The sequence below is a fragment of the Xyrauchen texanus genome, chromosome 13 (assembly GCF_025860055.1).
Source record: "Xyrauchen texanus isolate HMW12.3.18 chromosome 13, RBS_HiC_50CHRs, whole genome shotgun sequence".
NCBI classification, from domain to species: domain Eukaryota; kingdom Metazoa; phylum Chordata; class Actinopteri; order Cypriniformes; family Catostomidae; genus Xyrauchen; species Xyrauchen texanus.
In genome coordinates this window covers 31497043-31520967 of record NC_068288.1, presented here as the reverse complement: position 1 = coordinate 31520967, position 23925 = coordinate 31497043, and the positions used below count along the sequence as shown (strand labels likewise).

The following is a 23925-nucleotide window of genomic DNA, read 5'->3' as shown; positions in this document are numbered from 1 at the left end:
TTGCTTGATTTGTCTGCACTGCACTGCACTTGAGACTTGACTCAAGACTTGATGGTTAAGACTTGAGACTTACTTGTGACTTGAACGTGTGACTTGAACGCGTGACTTGAACGCGTGACTTGAACGCGTGACTTGAACGCGTGACTTGAACGCGTGACTTGAACGCGTGACTTGAACGCGTGACTTGAACGCGTGACTTGCTCCCACCTTTGCAAATAACTAAGTGCATGGCTGAAGGAGCGTGCTGCAGTACCTTATTAGAGGTGGGTGAGCTGCACTGCGGGGGACTGCAGGGGGCTGCCAGGCGATCCAAGTGTGCCATGACAACGACAGCTGTCTGCTGCAGATCAATGGCCAGGTCATTGTCTTGAGGCAGGGTAAGATAGCATAGGAAACTCTCGTTTGGGCTCAGAGGAGCCGAAAGGATCTGTGAATGAGTAGCAAGATCCAGGTTAAAAAATATACAGCATCACGAACAACTAGGACCAAACACTTTAAAGACATAACACTAACAAAAAAGTACTATCCTTGTACAGTAAACTTGGAGAACCATGTAAATACCATGGTAATCATTCAGTACCATGATATATATACAAAATACCATGATATTACCATATAATACCATCCCAGTACCAAAACTGTCCTTTATTAAAGGGAAATCTGCATTCATTTGTTCAGAGTTTTGATCTCACCTCGATCTCCTCCTCAGGAACAGGTTCCTCCTTACTGCTGTGTATGTTGTGGAAGCGCTGCAAGAGGGGCAGTAAGGGGGCGCTGGTGCCCTGAGTGGAGCGCTCATTATCCATCTCTCTGGTTCCACTGTCCCAGAGACGCAGAAGCAGCAGAACTGCAGACAGCAGCTGACTACAGGACAACAACATGCAAGAGCAGCATTCAGAGAGAGTGTTGATGAATAGTTCTGGTCTATCCAAAGGGTCCCATTTAACAATACTCTTTTAGAAGGTTACAAGCAGGTACCAAAATGAGCATTTGCCCTGGTGGAGCATAATTGAATTTTATTTTTCTTAAAGTCTGACCCTAGCAGAAATAAATGATGTAAGCTGTGACAGTCGTGCATTCGACACACTTTGCATTACACAATTTACCATGCTAAGTTTCACCTGGAAGCCAAAAGTTTTCCCACACTTTAATTTTTAGAATCCCAGACGAGCCACCACAAGGAAAACGAGGAACCAATTCATAATTTCATCAAAAGACCGGCCATTATATTAATGTGGTGCATCACACGAAAACATAAGTCAGTAAATGAGACAAAAAATATTTTTAACAAAACATTTTAATTGCTTACAAATTTTTATAAAAAGATCTTAAAAATTGATTCCATGACCGCTAAGAATTTTGGTGTATTTGTTACATTAGTAAATGCATTAGGTATCATGAACTAACATAACAATGAACGATATTTGTAACAGTTGTTATTCATTAATTAAAAGTTCATACTACATTAATTAATGTTAACGTACACAACTTTTAATTAAAAAATGTATTGGTTTATGTTAAAAGTAACATTGTTCACTGCTAGTTCATGTTAACTAATGAATTAATGAATACAACATTATTGAAGGTGTTACCAAATTATTTATGACAGCTAATATCTCAATTCACCAGGCATTGACAGGTGTGGAAAAAGTTAATTTTGGACCCAGGTCTGACTGAGTGAAAGCAGGACTCCGGGTACCTGAGAGTTCCTCGCTGTACTGCCAGCTCCAGTAGGATGGCCAGGGCCAAGTGTTGATCTTGCAGGGGAATGTTACTGGGTGCTTTACCACTGCCACTTCCATGAATATCACTGACCAAAAGCACAAATATCAAATGAGCTTAAACAGTATTGAATTATAAATATGGATTATAAATATTTATGACAACATCTTCAAACAACCTATTAGCTTTATTAAAACAAAATATTCTAGGTGCCTGGGTAGCTCAGCGAGTATTGACGCTGACTACCACCCCTGGAGTCACGAGTTTGAATCCAGGGTGTGCTGAGTGACTCCAGCCAGGTCTCCTAAGCAACCAAATTGACCTGGTTTCTAGGGAGGGAAGAGTAACATGGGGTAACCTCCTCATGGTTGCTATAATGCGGTTCTTGCTCTAGGTGGGGCACATGGCGAGTTGTGCGTGGATTCCGAAGAGAATAGTGTGAAGCACTACACCACCACGAGGACTTAAGAGCACATAGGGATTCAAAAAAATTCTAAAAAAACATAATAAAAAAAAACAAACACTGTATTAAGGCATGTTCACATCAAGAATGATAACTATAATGTTAACTGTACTGTTAACTATAATAGCGTCCACACAAAGGGATGATAATGTTCTGCTTATTCTAAGCACGCTCTGCAGTTATGTTCACAGTCAAGAAAATGGATGTAGATAAATTGCTACTGCTCTACATTTTGGAAAAAACTAAAAGTAAAAAAAAGACGGACACAACTTCAAAAGGAGGAAAGACAATGTTGTTGAAATTAGCGCTGGATACATGAGGTCATTTTTGGGACCAGCTTGTGTTAGCTTTTCATTATTTCATCTCTGTTAATACTGAAGAAGAATGCAGAAGGAACATTGCCGGTTCTTGATCAGGAGTATCCATTTTGTTTGCGTGTTATAAGTGGTGATCCGGTGCTGGAGTGTGTTATTTAGAATGTTATGAGTCCTTGTTGTGGTACGAGTCCTTTAAGGTTGGATGGATTTTGATTGGCTGTCAAAGTTTTTATCATTCATCAGCTTGAAGAAAATCACTCTGAAAATGATCCAAATTATATAATTCCTCTTATACGTAATTGTTATAGTTGTGGTGGGGAGTTAGAATGATTTTTAAAACTTTATAATTATCGTTCTTGGTGTGAACAGGCTTTTACATGGGAAATGCAAGTACTACTTCTGAATAATATTAGCACTTTTTTGCAATCAGGCATAGAGAAGAAAGGTAAACCTGAGGAATTTGGTTGCCCTCTCGACCACCTCTAGCCAGACGGGCGACACAGTGCCCTCATCAAACAGAGTAGCTTCAGGGAGAGCTCGAAGTGCATCTAGAGACTCTTGCAATAACTCACTGCACAGGTCTGCATCATCGCCTGAAACAGCAAAAACACAAAATCTCAACTGTAACAGCTTCCTTTAAAAGGAATAGTTCACCCAAAAATAAAATTTCTCTCATCATTTACCCAACCTCATGCCATACCAGATGTGTATGACTTTCTTTCTTCTGCTGAACACAAACAAAGATTGCAAGTGAATAGGTACCAAAACTCTGAAGCTCCAAAAGCACAAAGGCAGCGTAAAAGTAATTCATACAACTCCAGTGGTTAAATCCCTGTCTAAAGAAGTTATATGATAGGTGTGGGTGGGGAAACAGATCAATATTTAAATAATTTTTCCAGATGTGTATAATTAAAGTAATTATACACATCTAGGATGTCATGGAGTAAAACTTTTTTGGATGAACTATCCCTTTAAATCAGACATGCAGAGCTTAGGTTAAGGCCCTCTTTAATTATCCTTATTAGTCTTTTTTATAAACTTTTGTAAAATTATTAAAATATAACAAAACATTACAATATCAATGGGCAGTTTAAAACTTAGTTTAAAATCATGTCTTTTATAAACTGCTATTCCAAGTTCAACTGAGAATTTTGGGCACTTGTAAAAACAGTGGGAAAGCCTTTTCTTTCCAGGGTCAGAGAAGCTGTATCCACCCATTCCCTCAGGACATTGTGCCGAATCGCTCTCAATATCAAAACACATCACAGCTAGATCTCTCACCAGTGTGTAAACTTCTGACCAGGCTCAGGGTTTCAGCAACAACCATTAAAGAGCAAGACATTCTCCACACGTTTGCTGTCAGCTCCAGTTCAAAATGCAAAGTTAACCTTTTATACCACTGTTTCCAAAATGAGCTGGAGATTAAGGAACTACCCAATGTTTCACATGCAAATTAAGCTCATAAATTGAGCAAGTCGAGTACTTATTTGACCCAACACGATCCAATTGTTAAAATTAAGGTATAATGGAAAGGTTTGACAAGAATTTCTAGTCAAGTCACTAATATGCTATATACAGGATCAACAGATCAGTAAAATCATTGGCTGCTTTCATATGCTTCATGCTTATGGCTGTTTCTAGCAATCATTTCCAAGAACCTGGGGCCAGATTCACAAAACAAAATTTCTACTTCCATTTTCTTCTTAATTTCTAACTTAAGAAAAAAGTTACGAATGTTTTGCATTCCCGAAAAAAAAAACATTCTTAAGAAAAAACGTTTAAAAGTTATCAAATGGTTAGCACCAAGTAAATTCTCATATGACAGGTAGTGTCGTTAAACTAACACGCCCTTTACATTCCCAAACATTATTGTGAGTTTATTGCTACTTTTTTTAAATTTAACAGACACATTTATCGTTACGATTTACCAGTGCTGATGTACTGAATATGTTGTAGACTATTAGACAAGGCAACTCCATGAGCAGGCTGATCAGACCATGTCAAAGATGTTCTTAAGAAAATATTTTAGAACCTTTTAAGAATTTTTCAAGAATTGCACTTCTTAAGTTCGTAAGAACAAAAGAACTTTAATTCTTTTCTTAAGAACATTTTCGTGAATCTGGCCCCTGGTTTTGAAGACCTACATAATATTCTGTATTTGCATTCTATTTCACTATGGGTGGGAGTAGCATAGGAATTTGCATAACTATGAGGGGATTATGGAGCAATATTCACATGGTCAAAACTTCTGTGACCTTTACATTAGAAGGATTTCAGAATAGGTGATAGCAGTAATCTTTGTATCTTACATCATATGAGCCACAGAACAATCAGAGGTTCAGGTGACACAGGAAATAGTTGCAAAGCAGCAGCAGCAAATCCTCTGCTTAAATTAGATCCTGAAACCACTATTTCCAAGAATTAGATTTACAAGTTTGGGATCTCTCAGAAATACAGCTCAGCATCCCATAAAACTTTATAAAAAGAAGGGCAGCTATCATAACAGCCTTTTATGTATATCGGATGCTGGTTATAAAGGCTAAAGAAAAATCTAAAAAAAAATTTATGAGATTTAATCAATCTGTCGCCATTTCTGAAATGCTAGAGAAGACCCATCATTTTGACAAAACAGCCATTGTTGCCAAAGAGATTCAAAATATGCACGTAATATAGATTTTTAAAAATCAATTTTAAATAATCAGTGCATGTTTTTAAATCACAATTTTTTACTAAATAAACACAACGAAATAAAGAAAAAATTTTATATTTACAATTTATATGAAACAAATTAGGCCTGCACGATTTGGACAAAAATTCATATTGCAATGATTTTGAAAAATATTGTGATTGCGATTTAAACTGCAAAACAAATAAAAGCAGTGAAAAATAGAGAGAGAAGAAGAAAAAAAAAAGAAAAAACACTGTCTTCTTAATATTGACGTTATACCTGTCCACGGTGTACCTGTTTTTTTCCACATTGTGAAAAGGTCTAACAGCCCACCACTCATCATTATTAATTTTTGGAACCCAGTCAACTTGAAGATTATATTATTGTAATATCATAATATTATATTGACTATAATTACACTATGTTAAGGCTGGTATCGTTAAAAAAAAAAATCGATATCGATATCTTGACTTCGAAACCGGTTCCTAAACGATACTTTTTTCGATACCAACTTTATGAAATCCGTTTTAACAAGATTATAAACCTCAAAAAACATATTTTTTCAGTTTGTTGACTTTTTATTTTTACAGACTTAAAGACTCATCTCCTGAGCCTTCTGGTCTCCACATGCCAGGGTCGGCAGGGGCAGAGGCTATAACATTAATGTGAAGAGGGAAAAAACAAACAAGAAAGCTAAACTGTTAATTCAGCCAACCCTAAGTATAAGTACGGTTTAACAAGATAACTAGCTTAATGTACGTTAAACTTGATCAGTTACTGTCAAACTTAAAGCATTTTTATCATCGATCTATAGCCATACATCCAACAATATCTAATGTTACGTAGGTCCCATTTTAAAGGACTATGTAACCGTGCACGGAAACTTTAATTGTACCACTACAAGTTAGCCGATTTTGTTCGTTGGTTTGTTTGCTAAATGTTAACCTTACCTGTCGGACTCCCTGTCATAGCACCATTGCATTCATCAGTAGTTTTGGAGGACTCGTGTGGTGGGCATGTTGAAGGAAGCTCTGTGGCAGGAGGATGCTGAGAGGATGACTGCACTGACTCGGTCTTCTTGCAGTCGAAGACGGAGCAACTTTCTGCTCTTAAGTTTATTCCGTGCTTCATCAGATTTGTGATGTTGCCGGTCTTGGCAGCAATTATCTTGTCGTAAATATTGCATTGCGCACTGTTGGCATTGAGCCTGGTGAAATGTAGCCACACTTTTGATATTTTCTACATCTTTTACATCTATGGAGGTTGGGTCGCATACACACTACAGCCTCACGTGTGAGCCGCTTCTCTGGGCGTAACCGGGGTAAACTAGTGTTTTCCTTGATGCCTAAACACAGCCAATCACCAGCACTTTTAGATTTGGGCACATCTAGCATGCTACATGCTTATCACTGACGTTGATGAGATTAACCCCTTAGGTATCGAAATTTGGTACCGGACAACAAGACATTTTTTGATACTCGATATTTTAGAGGCAATTCGGTCGGTGCTTAAAATGTATCGAACTCGATACCCAGCCCTACACTATGTAACACAATTTTTGTTCTTGTGTAGTAAGATCCTAATTGCTTATGCCTCAAAAGTATAGAAAATCGCTTATATCCCCCACAAACATTGCTTTTGTGACCAGGACAGTGAAAGTTTGAAATGTATCTATTTCCATTGAGAAAACGGTGCATTTGTGTCTTTTCATTCACATTAAGTCAGAAAAAAACGTATGAATCCAAATGAACATGTAATTTACGATTATACTGTAAATCATTTTAATGAATCAGCCCCCAAATGTAGTCTCCCATCATGTTCTTGTTATACTATCCTTGGTAGTGGCATTCAAAGTCCAGTATAACTTGGTGGAAGTGCTCGCCTTGCTCCTCCAAGAATTCAAGGAATTCTTCTTGAATTTATCAAGATGAGCATCAAGGATATGGACTCTGAGGGACATCCTACAGCCCATTGTGCCATAGAGTCTCAACCAGCTCCACATAGTTTTTGGCCATGAGATTGCCCAGGAAGCCTCGAACCACTGCAACAAAGCTGTTCCAAGCTGCTTTCTCCTTACTAGTGAGCTTCTTCGGGAATTCATTGCACTCCAGGATCTTATTTATCTGTGGTTCGACGAAGACTCCGGCTTTGACCTTTGCCTCAGACAGCTTAGGGAAGAAGTCTTGAAGGTACTTGAAGGCTGCCGACTCCTTATCTAGAGCACATTGTTTTATAAGGCCCAATTTGATGTGCAATGGTGGCATCAGCACCTTCCTCCACCGTCCACCAGTGGCTCCCACTTGACGTTGTTCCTCCCCACAGAGAACTCAGTCCACTGTGGCCAGTCTTGCCTGTGGTAGTGTGCCTTGGTGTCCCTACTGTCCCAAAGGCAAAGATAGCAGGGAAATTGGTAAAACCGCTTTGGAGCCCTATCAGTAATGCCACCATTTTGAAGTCTCCTATGACCTCCCAGCCGTACTCATCATACTTCAAGGCGTCCAGCAAGGTCTTAATATGTATCCACTTAGGCAGCTGGAACTAAACTAAACTGGTGGTCTTAAGACCCCTGTATTTATACTATTATTTATATTACTGGAAAGTTCCAGAAAGTTCTAGAAGTTACTCAGCACTGAATCTATCTGGAATGTTCTGTATCACTGTCCTGGTCACAAAAGCAAAGTTTGTGGGGAATAATAGCCATTATCTATACTTTTGAGGCTTAAGCAATTAGGAAATAACACACTACCCAGGAACCAAAACAATTATAATAATCTGGTACACAGTGTTATTATAATTATTATTAATATACAATAGTAATATATTTTAATATAACCATCAAGTTTTTATTTAGGCAGACAATGGCATGTGTTTCATTGTTGCGGAATTCAGAACAGCTGTATAATGCGTTTTCCTCCTCAGCCCACAAATACCCAGTGCCATGGGGCGTATTATTTGTATTTGTTTATTAACTTGTAGTAGCCAAACATAATTGGAATGAAGCAAAAATGAAACTTAAATTAATCTGTTGAGCTTTAAAAACAATGATGAGCTCAGTGCACATAAGCAAAGAGAACCAAACTCTTAGAACATCTTTTACTGTTACACTGAGCATGAAATGGAGTTGTGGAGCACAAAACACATTTGCTACGAAGGTTTGAGTGAGAGACGCAAATAAAACATCTGTCTTAAAGCTCTCATACTCGCAAGTTCCGAGACAAGGAAGTGTCGAGAAACTATACTAATGGCATGCTCTTTAGGAAAATGAACAGCCAATTAAAAAGCAAATGGCCATCAAAATCGTTGAGGATATATTGTGAATGTTGAATATCTGTGTAATGTGCAAAAATCCCACAGAGTCAGCTCACCTGATCTCCAGGCTCTGCGGAGGAAGGCAAAGGCAAAGGAAAGAGCTGCTCTCGATCCCACCCTAGCCAAACCCTCCACTCCTTTACTGACTGGCCGAGCACTGAGGACACAAAAACATCATGTTTGTCTCATCATTTTTGCTAATTTGTAATCAATCTTCATTGACAAATTGTCTTCCTGACAACATTTTCTTATACCTTTTGTTGTCAACGGCAGACAGTGGAGGGCTGGGGGGGCTCTTCCAGCGCACTTTGTACTTCTCTTCCATCATGCTGTGGGTGAGGGAGATGAGGTAGCGCTCAAGGATCACCAGTCGCTGGCTGAGACGTAGGGCAGAGAGGGTGCTCTTAGCTGTCTGTGAAGACAGCTTCTGTTGGTCATCTACCAGAGCCATCAGACAGTCCTTCAGCTCCCCAGGCTCTGTTCAAATAATGAACAAAAAAACATTTCCATGCGTTTATGTTTCACTCCAGAAAGTAGAAACATACTTACAATACTTGGTAATTTGTTCATCATTAAAAAAAGGATAGTTTACTCAAATTACAATTCTTCATTTTCTATCCCAAATGTTCCTCCAGGCAGAATGTTATCCTCAGTGACCATTCACTGAAATGAAATGATTCAATGAAAGTTAATGGTGACTTGAAGCGAACATTCTGCCAAACACCCGGTCTACACAGGATGTGGGCAGCACGTTGCATCAAAAGCAATAGAACTCATTTTAATCGATGATCCTGTCTATACTGGAAGCATCTGTTGCGGCGCATCGTGCAGACAGTAAACGGGCATTACGTTCAATTTTGCACTGCACAAGCTGCCACTACTACAACCAAAACAAAACTAAATGGTTTAGAACGTCCACTTCGACGCGTCCAGTGTAAACAGCCTCCAGTCGTTGCATCGGGTCAACGGACGCACCCCGTGTAGATGCGGTGTAACATCTCCATTTGTGTTTCACTGAAGAAAGTCATAGGGGTTAAAGACAACAATGAGGCTGGCATATATTAACATATATATCATATTAGGGTGGCAACTAATGATTATTTTGATAATCTATTAATCTAACGATTATTAGAATGATTATTTGACTATTCTGCAATTATTGCACTGATTAATCATTAGCTTTTAATTATTCTGCAAAGGTTGTATTACGTGCCAACAAACAATAAAGAGGACAAAATAAATGACATTCACTGAATTAAGTTTAATTAAGTAAAGAAATTCACTGCAAAAAATCCTATTATCAAGTGTTTAGTCTTGTTTTCCACTTAAAATTGTCTAAAAATCCTTAAAACAATATACACTTACTTGAGAAGCAACATAGAAGATATTTAGACTTGCTTTAAGATGATGTATCTAAATAAGTGTATTTTGCATACAAGTGTATTTTTTCACATGGTTATACTTCTGCGAGTGCAGTGAAGACAAAATATACGTATAGTCAAGATCTTTCTCTAAAAGCAAGTATAAATATCTTATATGCTGCTTCTCAGGTGAATGCTTCTTTTTTAAAGGATTTTTAAATATTTGTATTTTTAATATTATTCAACATTCTCAGATAACAATTTTTTTCTTCTGCAGTATAGCTGCTAAAGAAAACGTAACTTGTTTAAAAGGAGTTTTTAATCTCCATTAAAAATGTATCTTTTTAATATCTTAAAAAAGATTTAATATATTTTAATATCTATTAAAAATATATTTATATTGGAAAACAAGCCAAAACTAAAACGTATTTTGTTGCAGTGTATAATGGGGCAAAGACTACCCTCTCTCACCTTTCTGTTCACCTTGATCCATCTTTAACTCACTAAAAACAAACTCTCTCTCATTAATAAAGCGGTGTATTGGCAATTAAAGAAATGCACAATGACATACTATGATTCAATATATCGCGAGCAATCACGTTATAAACTAGCTGCATTCAGCACGCACGCTCGAGGGATGAGCATCCCCACGACAGTGTGTGCTCCAGCCGGGTGCAGTTTCAATCTCTTAGATCAGTACATTCGCACTCTTAGAAGAGGCACTGACCGCACAGAGAAATACATTATTATTTGAACTTTAATAAAGCTACAACACATTAAATATAATGTCTCGGTTACATACCCGCAGTTCCCTGAGATAAAGGGAATGAAACATTGTGTTTGCTAATGCATATGGGGAGTGTCCTTCCACACTATCTAGTTGAAACCTCTCTACAATAAAGCCAATATTCTAATACTGGGTATGGTGTTTGAGTCCCGCCCTTTTAGGCATGAAGCTGTTCGCTATAAAAGCAGGCATGCAAAAAACTTTCCGAAGAATGTTCTGACTGGAGGGACAAGGAGCACTTGTAATGCATTCGCAATGTCTCGTTCCCTTCATCTCAGGGAAACGAGGTTACGTACGTAACAGAGATTTTCCCTTATGACTCTGTACACTTGACATTGCGTTTGTTAATAAATATGGGGAACAGAATCCCATAATGCCGCACTACATGTCATAACATTCCAGATAGGAATCATGAAGCAGCAGTCCTGCGGGCCGGCAACCGACATGAGTATGCTGCAAGTGAGTGACCCTCATGTTGGGCCAGGAGGGGAGCACTCAGAATGAATATATGAATAATGGTCATATAGTATGAATTAACCGATTCCAGTTGGGAAGGGAGTTTATTTACAATGAAAGTGTTTATGACTTTATGGTAAATTACAATGGCCTGAATGCAGGCGGTTGTGTAAAATTATGGGGAGCCCATACTTAAAAGGAGGGGCATAAGTATATGTTTGTCCAACAATACCAAGCACTCTAAACAGAGAGGACTTGTGAAAATAGAGATGTTATATCTAGGCTGTAAAACCTTGCAAATGTGTTTTGAGAATACCATCCTGCTGCAAAACATGTCTTGTAAAGACACACCTTTCACCCATGCCCATGGATGCATAAACACAGGGTGAATTAAAATAGCCGATCTAAAATCCACTTAAGCCTTATGTAATCCAAGATGCATAACCCTCACAGAGCCTGAAGCAGGGCAGTCTTTACAAGAGGTAACGGTGCGAGTGTGAGTGAGAAAGAGAAAGGGCTCGAGCATGCGAGACAAAGATAAGGGAAGGGGAGAGAGGTTCTTTCTTTCCACAATACTGCCTGACATTTTATTTCTTTAAACAGGCTCCCACAGCAGAGCTAAAGAGGTCTGGCATTCTTTCATTTCCTGCAGCTCAATATTGCGTCTGGTGTTTGGTTGGTGCCATTATCAGTACTTGTAATGTCCTAAAAGAGGCTCCTTCAGTTCAAACTTCACATTTAACTTAAAGGATTAGTTCACTCAAAATTATCTCATAATTTACTCTACTTAATGCGGTTTTAAACCTGTATGATTTTATTTTTTAAACGGAGCACCAAAAGGGAAAATGGGAAAAATATTTAATGAATATTCTAGTGTGTCTGTTCATCACAATGGCAGTTAGCACTTCCTTATTTTAAAGCTTAATAAAAGACCTAAATGTATCATAAAAGTTGTCCACATTTGGGCTTGGGCATCTTCTGAAGGCATTCAATAGGTTTTGTTGAAAAACAACCAAAAATATTAATATGCATTCATCAAGCATCTACGTCAGCAGCGGTGTTTCTTCTCACTGTGTGAATGTTTAAATTCTTCAATGGGGGGGGGTTGTAAAGGGTTCAAAACAGTGTTACAATGAAAGCAAACTTTCATACAGTGAAAAAGACACTCTATTATCATAACATAACATGTAACATGTATATATATAAATAACAATTTCCAACATTCTTTTGAATGTCCATTTACTAAAATAAAATATTTGATGCCATTAGTGTACCTTTTACTATTACTATTATTCTGAATGGCTATGGAAAATGAAGCAATGTGATAACAATTTTACCTGGTCAGAAAAAGTAGTCAGTTAATTTACCTGATGAACTTTCACCTTTTGCTGACCCTTTATGCTTCGCAGAGCTAATGTGTGCTTCTAAATCACTTGTACCTTTATTAGCAACTGACACATAAGTGCCATCTTTACATGTCATACATTCTGCTTCCTACAGATCTCGACCTGGACGAAAGCATGGGAATTTTTTGTGCAAATCTTCTGTAAATTTGCACATTTCTTTGGGTATTTTTTCCACTCAGTTGTCATTTGCTGCTACTGTCAAGCAACTGTTTGATGCCGAACAGAACAGCGCTTTGCGTGTTCACGGAGAGATTGAGAAGCAGGAATTTGGCCAATAGTTGCTGCAAGCTTCTTATAATTGACCAATTGGTGTGCGAGAAGGCGGGACTTGCAAAGAGGGGTTAAAGCAATGCAAACATGCATGCACACAATGAAGTATTAGACCAGATGCACATCATAATGCAACTACAGCCGAGTCACAGACATTTTCGCAAATTTAGAAATTTTTAACGTCCGAAAAAGAGGACGTATTGTCACCCTAACTATAAACAAATTCTATAGCTACAGCAAATGTGCACCAGTGATGAGCATATCCGCGCAAAACAGTGTATCAGCCGGGAGAAGTTTGAAACTCTCTCGTGCTGTTTTTTACGCAACACATATAAGCAGCTCTGACCACACAGACAAATGCCAGTTTCGGAGTTTGTGCTTACATATAAACACAGGCCGCTTCCATATTATTTTAAGTTTAATAAAGTATGCATTAAATATAGAATATAACGGCGCAGTGTTTCCTTTTTGGATATATATACACACAAACACACATACATACATACATGTGTATATATGTACACACACACACACACACACACACACACACACACACATGTCACATACATGCACACACACACACACACACACACACACACACACACACACACATACATACATGTGTATATATGCACACACACACATATACACATACATGTGTATATATGCACACACACACACATACATGTGTATATATGCACACACACACACACACACATATACATGTGTATATATGCACACACACACACACACACACACACACACATACGTATATATGCATATACACACACACACACACACACATATACATGTGTATATATGCACACACACACGCACACACACACACACACATACATACATGTGTATATATGCACACACACACACACACACACACACACACACACATATACATGTGTATATATGCACGCACACACACACACACACACACACACACACACACACACACACACACACACACACACACACACGTGTATATATGCACACACACACACACACACACTAGGGCTGTCAATCGATTAAAATCTTTAATCGAATTAATTACATGGTGTCCCAATTAATTAATCGCGATAAATCGCATGTACGAATATTTGCTGAGAAAGCCCCCCCTGTGATATACTCAATTAAAAGTGAAACAATCTGTCTGTGAACAATTGTTGGAAAAATTCCTCATTCACGCACAAAGTAGATGTCCTAAACGACTTGCCAAATCTACAGTTTGCTAATATTAAATCTGTGGAGTGGTTAACAAATTAGTTAATGATTTCTACCCAAGTGTAGGTAAACTTCTGACTTCAACTGCATATTATATGTCACTTTCTTACAGTATAGCCTACACAATGTATTTTCGGTAACTCTAGCATCACTGGTGATATATTGTTTATATGTATCTTTCATATAGCCTACACAATGTATTTCAACGTATGTCTTTTGTGGTTTGACAGCTTGAATGAAACCTATTCAAGGATACATACAGAGAAGTCACATTATAAACATGGCCATTTCCAATCATTAATTTTGCAGAGTTACACCAGTTTCATACATCAGCAAACTCATCAACGACACTTTGTTCATTCTTGAAAACTTAAAAAAACCTTTGTAACTTGTGTGTATGGGGAGTAGATTCACAACTTTGGACTGCCACCTGCACCACATTGACACGTCCTTCTGAATTAAGTACAGTAAATGTTATATCACCCCATTGTGGTCTCCCAAAGATATTATTACACCATACTATAAGAAATGGAAGGCAAACTGACAGAGAATTGGAAAGCACACAAATTACGCATCTAATTAAAAAATATTAAAATGATAATATATCGTTGCCTCAAAAGAGAAAATAACCTGGCGATCAATAATCGATGTATCAATATTTTATCACATTTCTAGTGTAGATTTGTCAACCTGAAAACTGAATTTGTTAAACAAGCTTCATGAGACAGGCCTATGTTTACTTGAATTTCCCAACCAGCCCAATTCAGTAACATTTACCAGTGGTGTGAGTTTGGGGCTGGACTATCGGTTTGTCCGTTCAGTGGCAGATGGTGTGAATATTCTGGAAACCTGCTTGAAAGCAATCCTTAATTTTGAAATTCCTTTTCAAAGAACTAGTTCCATTCTTTAAAAAAAAAAAAAAAAAACCTAAACCATACAATCTTCATGACTTTGTTCTGTTAACAGTTCCCCAAAGTGCAATTTTCCGCTGATTCGGATGGAACACCTTACTAAAATACCCTTAAGACAGTTTCAAGCAGTGCATTTCAGCAGCAGTGCTGCACTCTACTGGGTCTACAGAATACAACTCACAGCGATACCAGTGTATTTTGATTCCAGTCAAATCACAAATGGCTTACTTTGTGCATATTACTTATGAATGTGAGAAAGATATTCTATTAAAGAGAGCAGCGTATCAAACTCATGATAATTCTACTAAGTAACAGGGCATTTGGGTGGGATATGTCATAAATCAGAGGGGTCTTGGAGTGACTCCACCCCCTTTACTAGAATATGATGTTTCCAATGTGCCATTTATTTAGCATGTTCTTATCACAACCCACCAGAAAGCTACTCCACCTAGACTCATCTGTAAACACACAGGGCCAACAACCACATACAAAAACAACCAATGAGGTAAAAATAACCTCTCGCAGACAGTCTGTACAGTCACCCGAGCTCCAAACACCTCACTAGAAATGACACACACAAACCCAGACACATGGAGAGTAACACACACTGGGTAAATGCCTGCCTGAGAGGGAGTAGGTCATTCATGTGCTGACAGGGCTGAATAACTGGGCCACATTTAGATGTTGCAAATCCATCTGCTATCCTACATTACAGTAATGCACTGAGGAGAAACACTGCCATTGGAAACTGCTCAAGGGTTTGCACTTGGGTTTCATGTGCCAAGGAGACCGGAATAAGAGGAGAGTGTGTGTGTGAGAGAGAAGGTGGCCTTGCAGGACACAATATTTCTTCCAGGAGCTTGTGAGAAAAACCTTTAAATACACATGCTGATTGAGCTGATGAGGTATGAGTGGGATGACTTTGCAAAATCACTGTCATTGACTGCAGTAATCAGCATGTTGAGTTCAGCACTCTATGTCTACAGAGAAGCATCTCTATGTCATTAAGCATCACCACCCACCTGGCTGCCTCCCCCAGTCCCACGTCTCGATGATTGAGTGATGGACGGATGAAGCCGACGCCTCTTCCTCTTCCTTCTTTTCTTTGTCATTAGTGTCATCTTTCTTTTGGGTGCAATCAACACAGTCCTCTGAAAGTCAAAGTAAAGAAATAAATTAAATAAAAAAAAACACACATTTGACATTGAGACTTTTCACACATGGTTTGATTGCTTAGGACATACCAGAGTTTGATTCCACCCTTCTCCCTCCGTTTCTGTTCACACTGAATTATTTGGATCCAAAATGCAGTATGTTTGCATTATGCAGTGCATTTGTGTGAGCACCACCGTGAGTATTAGCGGCAGGTGTTTACCACTGTAACTAGGTAACTCCGGAGGAGAAGATGCTATCGCAGCAGTCCAATACTGCAAAGTCAGAGACAAACTAACAATTCTAGATCATGCAACTGTAGCTTGGTGTCATCTAGCATGTATACACACTAAACAGACCACAATTGGCCTTAGAGTTGTGCACATTAGGGATGTGCAATAGAGGTCTTCAACCTTACAAGAACTCCACGAGTTGCGACAAACCCTCTGGTTTTTCATATGGATTTGGGTCAATTTTTCCAAGTATACGTAGGGCAAGTTAGGGGCTGTTCAAACATGCTTAGTGTGAATCTGCGCCATTTTTCTATATACAGTTAACATGCTCTGGAGGGATGTCTTTGATTGTTGCTCTGAATCTCACAGATTTTTTCTTTCAGCGTCTCTAGTAGGATTGCCATATTTTTAGACACTTAAGTAAGTTTAAAAGAACTTAAATTTTTATAAAATAATCTTGAAATACCTGTGTGGTTTCATTCATTGTGCTGCATTCTGAAGAATTTCAGGTTGCAAAGGCTGTTTTTCCACCGAGTGAAGTTTCAGCGCTTGATAAAGGGTAAGAGTGTGCATATTTATGTCCAATAATTAGAAGTTCAATGCTATTTGACGTAAAACCATAGTGCACTGTATTTTCTGCTATTTTGAGTAGTGTTTTAGGAAATTACATTGCAATAAAAGTTCTTTATTCACATGTCCCAACGAAAAACTGATTAATTGTTCGTGAAACTTTGTGGTTAACTGAATGTTAAAAACGGTATCCGTGCACTGCACATTCTTAGTGCACATCCCTGATCCTAATGACAATGCACGATTTATATTTTACCAGGCATATTTGTCGTCCTTCAATTATTCAAATCCACATTGTGTCATGTAAAGTTGGACAGACACATGACTCGACTATGCAAAAACTCACTGTATCTTGATTATAACTGCGCATGAAAACTTTTTTAGTCCCATTAGATTTATCCCCAAAACATGGACAAATGGACAGGGTTGAGGAGTAACGAAATACAAAATATAAAAAATATAAGTAACTGTATTCCACTACAGCTACAATTTAAATAATTGGTAATTAGAATACAGTTACATTCAAAAAGTATTTTAATTACTGAAGAGGTTACTTTGCATTTTATTGTCATTTGTTTCATTTAATATTTTGTCCTTTCAGATAGAAAGCATTTATACATATAAATGATGCGATCCAAAGTGCATTTGAACAGTGGTAAAACACTTTCTTATGATGGTACATTCATACGAGCAGACAGAGAAGTAAGTTTGGAGCAGAAGAAATAGAAATATACCTTGTGTTAATTGTCAGCTTTATGCCAAGCTAAAATGCTATTTCTAGCCATTTTACATGTAAATGTTACGAGACACAATCATATTTTTTTTATAGAATAATTTTTCAGAGAATGTATTTATAACGTGTATTTTGTCTTACTGTACTAGCAGAGTTTTTATAGTCAAAACAAGTGAAAAACATCTACCAGTGCTGCAGAAGTAAACCTAAGTATTTAGAATACGTTACTGACCTTGAGCAATCTAATGGAATATGTTACTAATTACATTTCACAGCATGTATTCTGTAATCTGTAGTGGAATACATTTCAAAAGTAACCCGCCCAACCCTGCAAATGGAACACTCGTGCTGGGCGATAGGACGAAGTAATCGGATATTGACTTCATCTTACAAATATCCCGATGCCAATTTGCAACACTCATTGAAAGAAGATGATTGACTATATTGGGATATGGCAAAACCATGGATCTGAGAAGTCAGCAAATATTTTAAACAGTAACCCAGGGTGTACAATCAGCACCCGCCATTGCCAAATGCGACAAGACTGAATCCAGTTCACAAGCTCCTCGTCAAAATGCAGGTATTTCATTCACGGGTAATTTTGCTCATCTACCCGTAACAGGCGAACAACCTGCAAGACGTCCCAGACTCACATATGATGTTACACACAAAGACAAGTGCTTGAAGTTAACAAAAGTAAAGCTATCAATGCCTGTGTCTGATTCACTGTTTGTTCAGAGGCGTGCAGCGCATGCCTGTCTCATGGAACTGACTCATGTAAAGAGTTATCACTTTTTCTCTGTTTTATTTATCTGAAAACTGTTTGCAAGAATAATGTCGTCTACAATAATGCTACAAACTATCTCCAATCATCTCAGGAGGTGCTGTGAGTTTAGTTCGCTTTATTTCCACAGAGCAGTTCACGGTTAACATGCACTGTGAATGCAAGTTAAGTAACATATATCTTTGTATCCCCGCGACCCTGTACACAGGATAAGTGGTTGACGATGGATGGATGGATGGATGGATATCTTTGTATTAAAAAATAACAAAAGACGAAAGTGATTAAATCATAAAATAGTACAAGACACATTCACCTTCAACCTAAATTGAGTTCTATTTTATTTTCTTTAAGCAGCATTAACTGTATTAGCAAAATGCAATGCAAAAACATTCGATAAGAACACAAATTTGGCAGCATTATTTTGGGAACAAAAGGGAATTTATTAGGCTTATTTATTATGATTATATTATTATCTTAAAATTTATGATTTTCTTTAGTTCTTAATTTGTAGGGTATTAGTCATTTTCCACCTGTTGGTGTTGATGGACACTTGTGCGATGGCTAATGGGGCCATTGGAGATGGTAAATGTTGGCCAGGTAACCCCAACCAATTATCTACGTAGGGCAAGCAGCAAGTGCATGGTTAACATATCACTACTCCTTCTACACCAGGGGTGCCCAATATGTCGATCGCAACCTACCAGTCGATCGCAAAGGCAAAGCTGGTCCATTGCACAAAATTTAAATCAACTTTCGTTAAATTTGAATAAAAATAAATATAATGTCTTTCCTGCGATGGACTGGGGACCTGTCCAGGGTGTCCCCCGCCTTTCGCCCAATGTTAGCTGGGATAGGCTCCAGCCCCCCGCGACCCTGTACACAGGATAAGCGGTTGACGATGGATGGATGGATGGATGGATAATGTCTTTCCATCTTTTAGTTTCTGTCTGACTTCTGAGAACATGGCGCGAAATTGCGATACTACTGCCCGGATTAGGCAAAACTGAATGGAATCAGACAGTTTTGCCTAATCCGGGCAGTAGCATCGCAATTTCGCGCTCTGTTCTCAGAAGTCCTTGGAAGGTGCGTATGCGCAAACCTAGTTGTCATGGCAACTGAATAAACAAAACCTTGCCTGGTCAATATTTACTCATCATCAGAATAAGGTAAATGCCCTAGCTATTGTAATCTATTGTGCTGTAGGTGTTTTGGGTTTAGTTTTAAAACTGAATGATATCAACATTGAAAATTATTATATATTTTTTATTAATTAGAAGATGAATTCCACGTTTTTTTAGTTGGTAGATCTTATTGAGTTGGTCATTTAAAAGTAGATCATCTCATAAAAAAGTGTGGGCACCCCTGTTCTACACTATTACTACTTAACTACTACTTGTACTACTTACACAATATAAAGGTGTAGAATAGTGCAGAAGTGTACGTTTTTGTGCGTAGAAAAGCAGCTATAAAATAAAAAAGGAGTTTACAATGATAATAGTGACCGGGAACAGTATGGGTTATGCCAGATTGTTTTCTTACTAATTGTGAACCATTCCCGAGATGAAACAAATCCACGACCACCTTTTCGAGCAGAATCAGAGTTTGAAAAAACTATTTTCACACCAAGAAACCATCAAACAGACTCAAGTCTGCGCCAAAAGCTCTATAGTGGGAAAGTGCACTTAGCAAACTAAAGAACATCATGAAAAAAGTAAACTACAGAATAATCCACTGGGACATTTGTCACCTCTGGCTTGCTCTCTGGGGGCCTACAAACTTTCAGGCATGATTTTCAAATGACATTTTACAATGAAACTGCTCAATGAGGATTTTGAGACATAAAGATATTACAGCATAATTTTCTGTAATGCTGCCTTGAAGCAGTGTATATTGTGAAAAGGATTATTCAAACAAAAATGACTGTACTTGACATATTGGGAATGTGGTTTTACCTGGATTGGGGGACTCTTCTCTGTCAAATACAATCTCTTCATCCTTCACCATCTCGTTCCACATCTCGCTCAGTCCTTCAGGAGAGAAGGCGCGCTGTAACAAAGACAAGATACTAAAGTCTCAGGCTCAGAAATTATATTTCACCAATGTATCATTCCCATAAAACTTTACTGAATTTCAATTGTCTAACTACACAAACAGTCTGCAAAAGTTTCAGAGACCCTGTTTAAAATTCACAACCATAACAGTTTTGTATCAGTCTCACTGACAGTGGTAACAAGATTCAGGAAAACAAAATCACTCTTCCCTTTAAGACTTTTGGTTTTCATTATTATCTGTAATGTTTCTTTATAGGTCACCTGTCTTACACCAGGCAAAACTGTCAAAAGCTTCGTAGAGGACTTCAGCAATTATTACTAAGATTCAGAGCCCAGACTCATGTTTCATATCCCAACATAAAATAAATAATACACCTGACCTCAACCTGTGAACAGCAGAGATGCTTTCACAACCATTGAGTTGATGCAAATTCCAATTCCTAGCACTCCATGAGCAATAATCAAGACAAATGTCACAAGACCCAAGTATGCAGACAAACACATTCAGCATTTTGTGGTGTTTGATTTCAGAAGCCATTATTACACTAATACCAGGAATCAGTATTAATTTCAGATAGTGTTATGAAACAGAAACTACTGAACAATTCTTTAAAGCATCACCATGAGAAAAAGTTTGCAAACAATAATTATACAGTCTATAGCACATATTTATCTGTATCTAAAATTGATATGTCACATTTCTCTAGGCCAAACCTGGTCAGGGTTCCCAATCTTTTCAAGGCATTTCCAGGAAATATAGGTGCCACACCATGTAATATTCAAGAAAAAACACACAAGGTCATTAAAATTGTAGTTATAGAAGGGTTTTTATTTTTTTCAAAATTCTGTTATCGACATTTGAATTACATTTCATCATCAAAATTGTGTCGAATCAAATTAATTTGTTAAAACTTTAATACAGTTTTTTTTAAATAATTTTAATTACATTTTTCAACATAATTTAAATTATTTTCATCAAATGAAGCGCATTTCTTCAAAATCCTCACAGCACAATTTGAAACAAAACTGGAGATATACTGATGGCCAAAAGTTTGGAATAGTGTACAGATTTTAATCTTAGTTTTTCTAGGAGTTCCAGGATGAGTGTTCTTTTGGTGTGAAATTTTAAGAAAAAAAAATGAATTTTAGGATGGTAATTTCATGGGGAGTCACATTATCTTAGAATTTAGAAATTTTCAGCTCAAAATATCAGGACAGAAATATAATAGTGTAATCTACAATCACAAACCTACTTTAAACAGTGTACTGTCCTTAATCCAAGTAAAAAGTATGTCATGTCAACCACCACTAACAAAAATGTACCAAGAAGTACTTCCATGTTTTTTTGTACCATTTGAGTGTATATTTCATTTCACAAACAGCACAAATCAGTAACAACTAAAATTTTAACTTGGTCAAGCTAACTTTTAACAACCCTGAGTTTGAAACCAGTTGAATGAATGAATGATTATACTGATATGGCAATTAATTAAAAAAAAACGAATTAAACATTCAAAATGTTTTATCTGTGTAATAACATCAGATGCACAAAAGGGGGTCAATGAACTCACACAAACTAAAACTCAAGCAAAAATGTATTTCAGTTCTCTTCCAAATTTGTCATTTTCATATTTCTCACAAACAAAAAGGGACTCAAATTCAGAGAGCTTCTGGCAACCTCACAATATTCAATCAATGAAAACCTTGTAAACATCAGCAGGACTTCAGATAAATCAGCATAAAGAAACTTCTGTTTGCTTTGAGAGCTATGACAGCAAGGCACATAGAGCGAAAAGTTGTTCACCCATTGCTAAGAGAACAGTCTTTAAAAAACACTCAAAAACAAGCAAACAGTTTCATCCCTCAAGCAATACTTTCAAGATGCCACCAATCAGAAGAAACAATCCATCTTCGGTAACTCCGCTTCAATACTCACCAAGAGACAATATACAGAAGACTTTCAGCATGAACAAACAAGTCCTGCTTCTGTTGGGGCTTTGTAACTGCAGTACACCTGTCACTGAACACAGCTGTACATGTGCAGATGTTGACCAAGAGTGCAGTGCAAGCTGGCACTGTCATACAGGGTTTTTAATATATCCCCCCCAAACATAAACGCTCTATATTTAGCATTACGGCTGGGACAAACAAAAGGACAATATTTGGGCCCTGTGACAAAAAAAAATTATATTTACCTGCAGATCTATCTTCAGCCATTTGTCGTGGAAGCGCAGCTGAGCATCAAGGGAAAAAGATGGAGACTGCATCCTTCCCTCGTCTCTGCAGGCTGCAGATGCAGCCTTGCCTAGAATCACATTCACAGATTAAACAAGTTTACATTGTGCAACTCTGACCAGCTGCTTTCTAATGAACGAAATCACGTCATGCTATCTATATCTCATTAAACAGTCCACCCACCAGTTAATATCGATTATTTCCATATGGATTTCCCCAAAGGCACAGTAGTTCATAGTGCAGAGTGGCTAATGATGCACCATAACTGATTCAGATATTTGGGAACCATATTCAGAACCATATTAATCCTACATTCTGTATTATTTGCAGTTGGCATTACACATATGCTAATAAACCTCTTTAGTCTTTACTAATAGGCCAAACCAAGTACAAATAGGCCTGGTAATCATAATAACTCATTTTAACTTCTGCATAATCAACCTTGAAATGTTCAAATGTGTCTTCCACTTTATCCAGCACTAAATAAAAGCAGACAGACGTTCAATGTTTATCATACAAGCATAAAAACATTAAATATTTTACATAATTGTGAATAAAGCATCCAGAACTGGTCGACTATGAGAGCAGCATCGTGCGTTAATGAAATATTTTATAAAAACCAACTGGGTGTTGGCGTGGTCTAATCTTATTGTCCTATCTGCATCTATCTGTTTGTGGTATTAGGAGGTAGATGGGTGTCAACTATGGTTGTTAATCAACAGATGTGAGCTGTAAGGCTGCAGGTTGCTGCCTGTGATCGGTATGTTGTTGATGGAACTCAGGCTGTCAGCAGCTAGCCGCTAAAAGAGAGGACATTCTCTAATACTAACAACGATCCGCTGTGCAACGATCCGTATGTTCAATAGCATATTAATACCACCACCCGCTATATTTTCTTGTTCAATATGCCATAAAGGAATCAACGCGTCTTTTTCTTTTTTTTTTTTACCTGATCGGTTGTTTTATTGAATCGTCGCTTCTTCGCTACAACCACCAGCTTTGCTGTACTTTAACGTCGGCCATGTCGTGTGATGATTGACAGAATCGGCAGCCAAACAAATATAGTAGAATCAGTTGACGTACACGATCTGGAGGGCGGGACATCACACGGGCCAATCACCGACTCGGATGGATACACATGGGTCACGACGTTCACTAAAATTGAGACTATATCAAATTTCTAATTAAATAAATAAATGGTCAATTTCGTCGGTTTTACCACTTAAACTACGAGATATAAATTAATATTTTCTTTGATACTTTT

At 37.8% G+C, this 23925-nt stretch overlaps 1 protein-coding gene across 2 annotated transcripts in view; it reads right to left on the bottom strand.

Annotated features, from left to right (window-relative positions):
* Positions 1-23682, bottom strand: part of herc2 (HECT and RLD domain containing E3 ubiquitin protein ligase 2) — an 86420-nt gene extending 62738 nt beyond the window's left edge. For both annotated transcript variants that reach the window (XM_052140702.1, XM_052140703.1), the window contains exons 1-10: positions 23611-23682; positions 22622-22731; positions 20328-20421; positions 15926-16054; positions 8734-8956; positions 8536-8636; positions 2954-3095; positions 1700-1810; positions 693-864; positions 254-427 (exon numbers count right to left, since the gene is read on the bottom strand). In XM_052140702.1, the coding sequence (XP_051996662.1) occupies positions 254-427; positions 693-864; positions 1700-1810; positions 2954-3095; positions 8536-8636; positions 8734-8956; positions 15926-16054; positions 20328-20421; positions 22622-22693 (1218 nt within the window). In that variant the 5' untranslated portion in view covers positions 22694-22731; positions 23611-23682. The remainder of the gene's footprint in view (positions 1-253; positions 428-692; positions 865-1699; positions 1811-2953; positions 3096-8535; positions 8637-8733; positions 8957-15925; positions 16055-20327; positions 20422-22621; positions 22732-23610) is intronic.
* Positions 23683-23925: the final 243 nt, after the last annotated feature.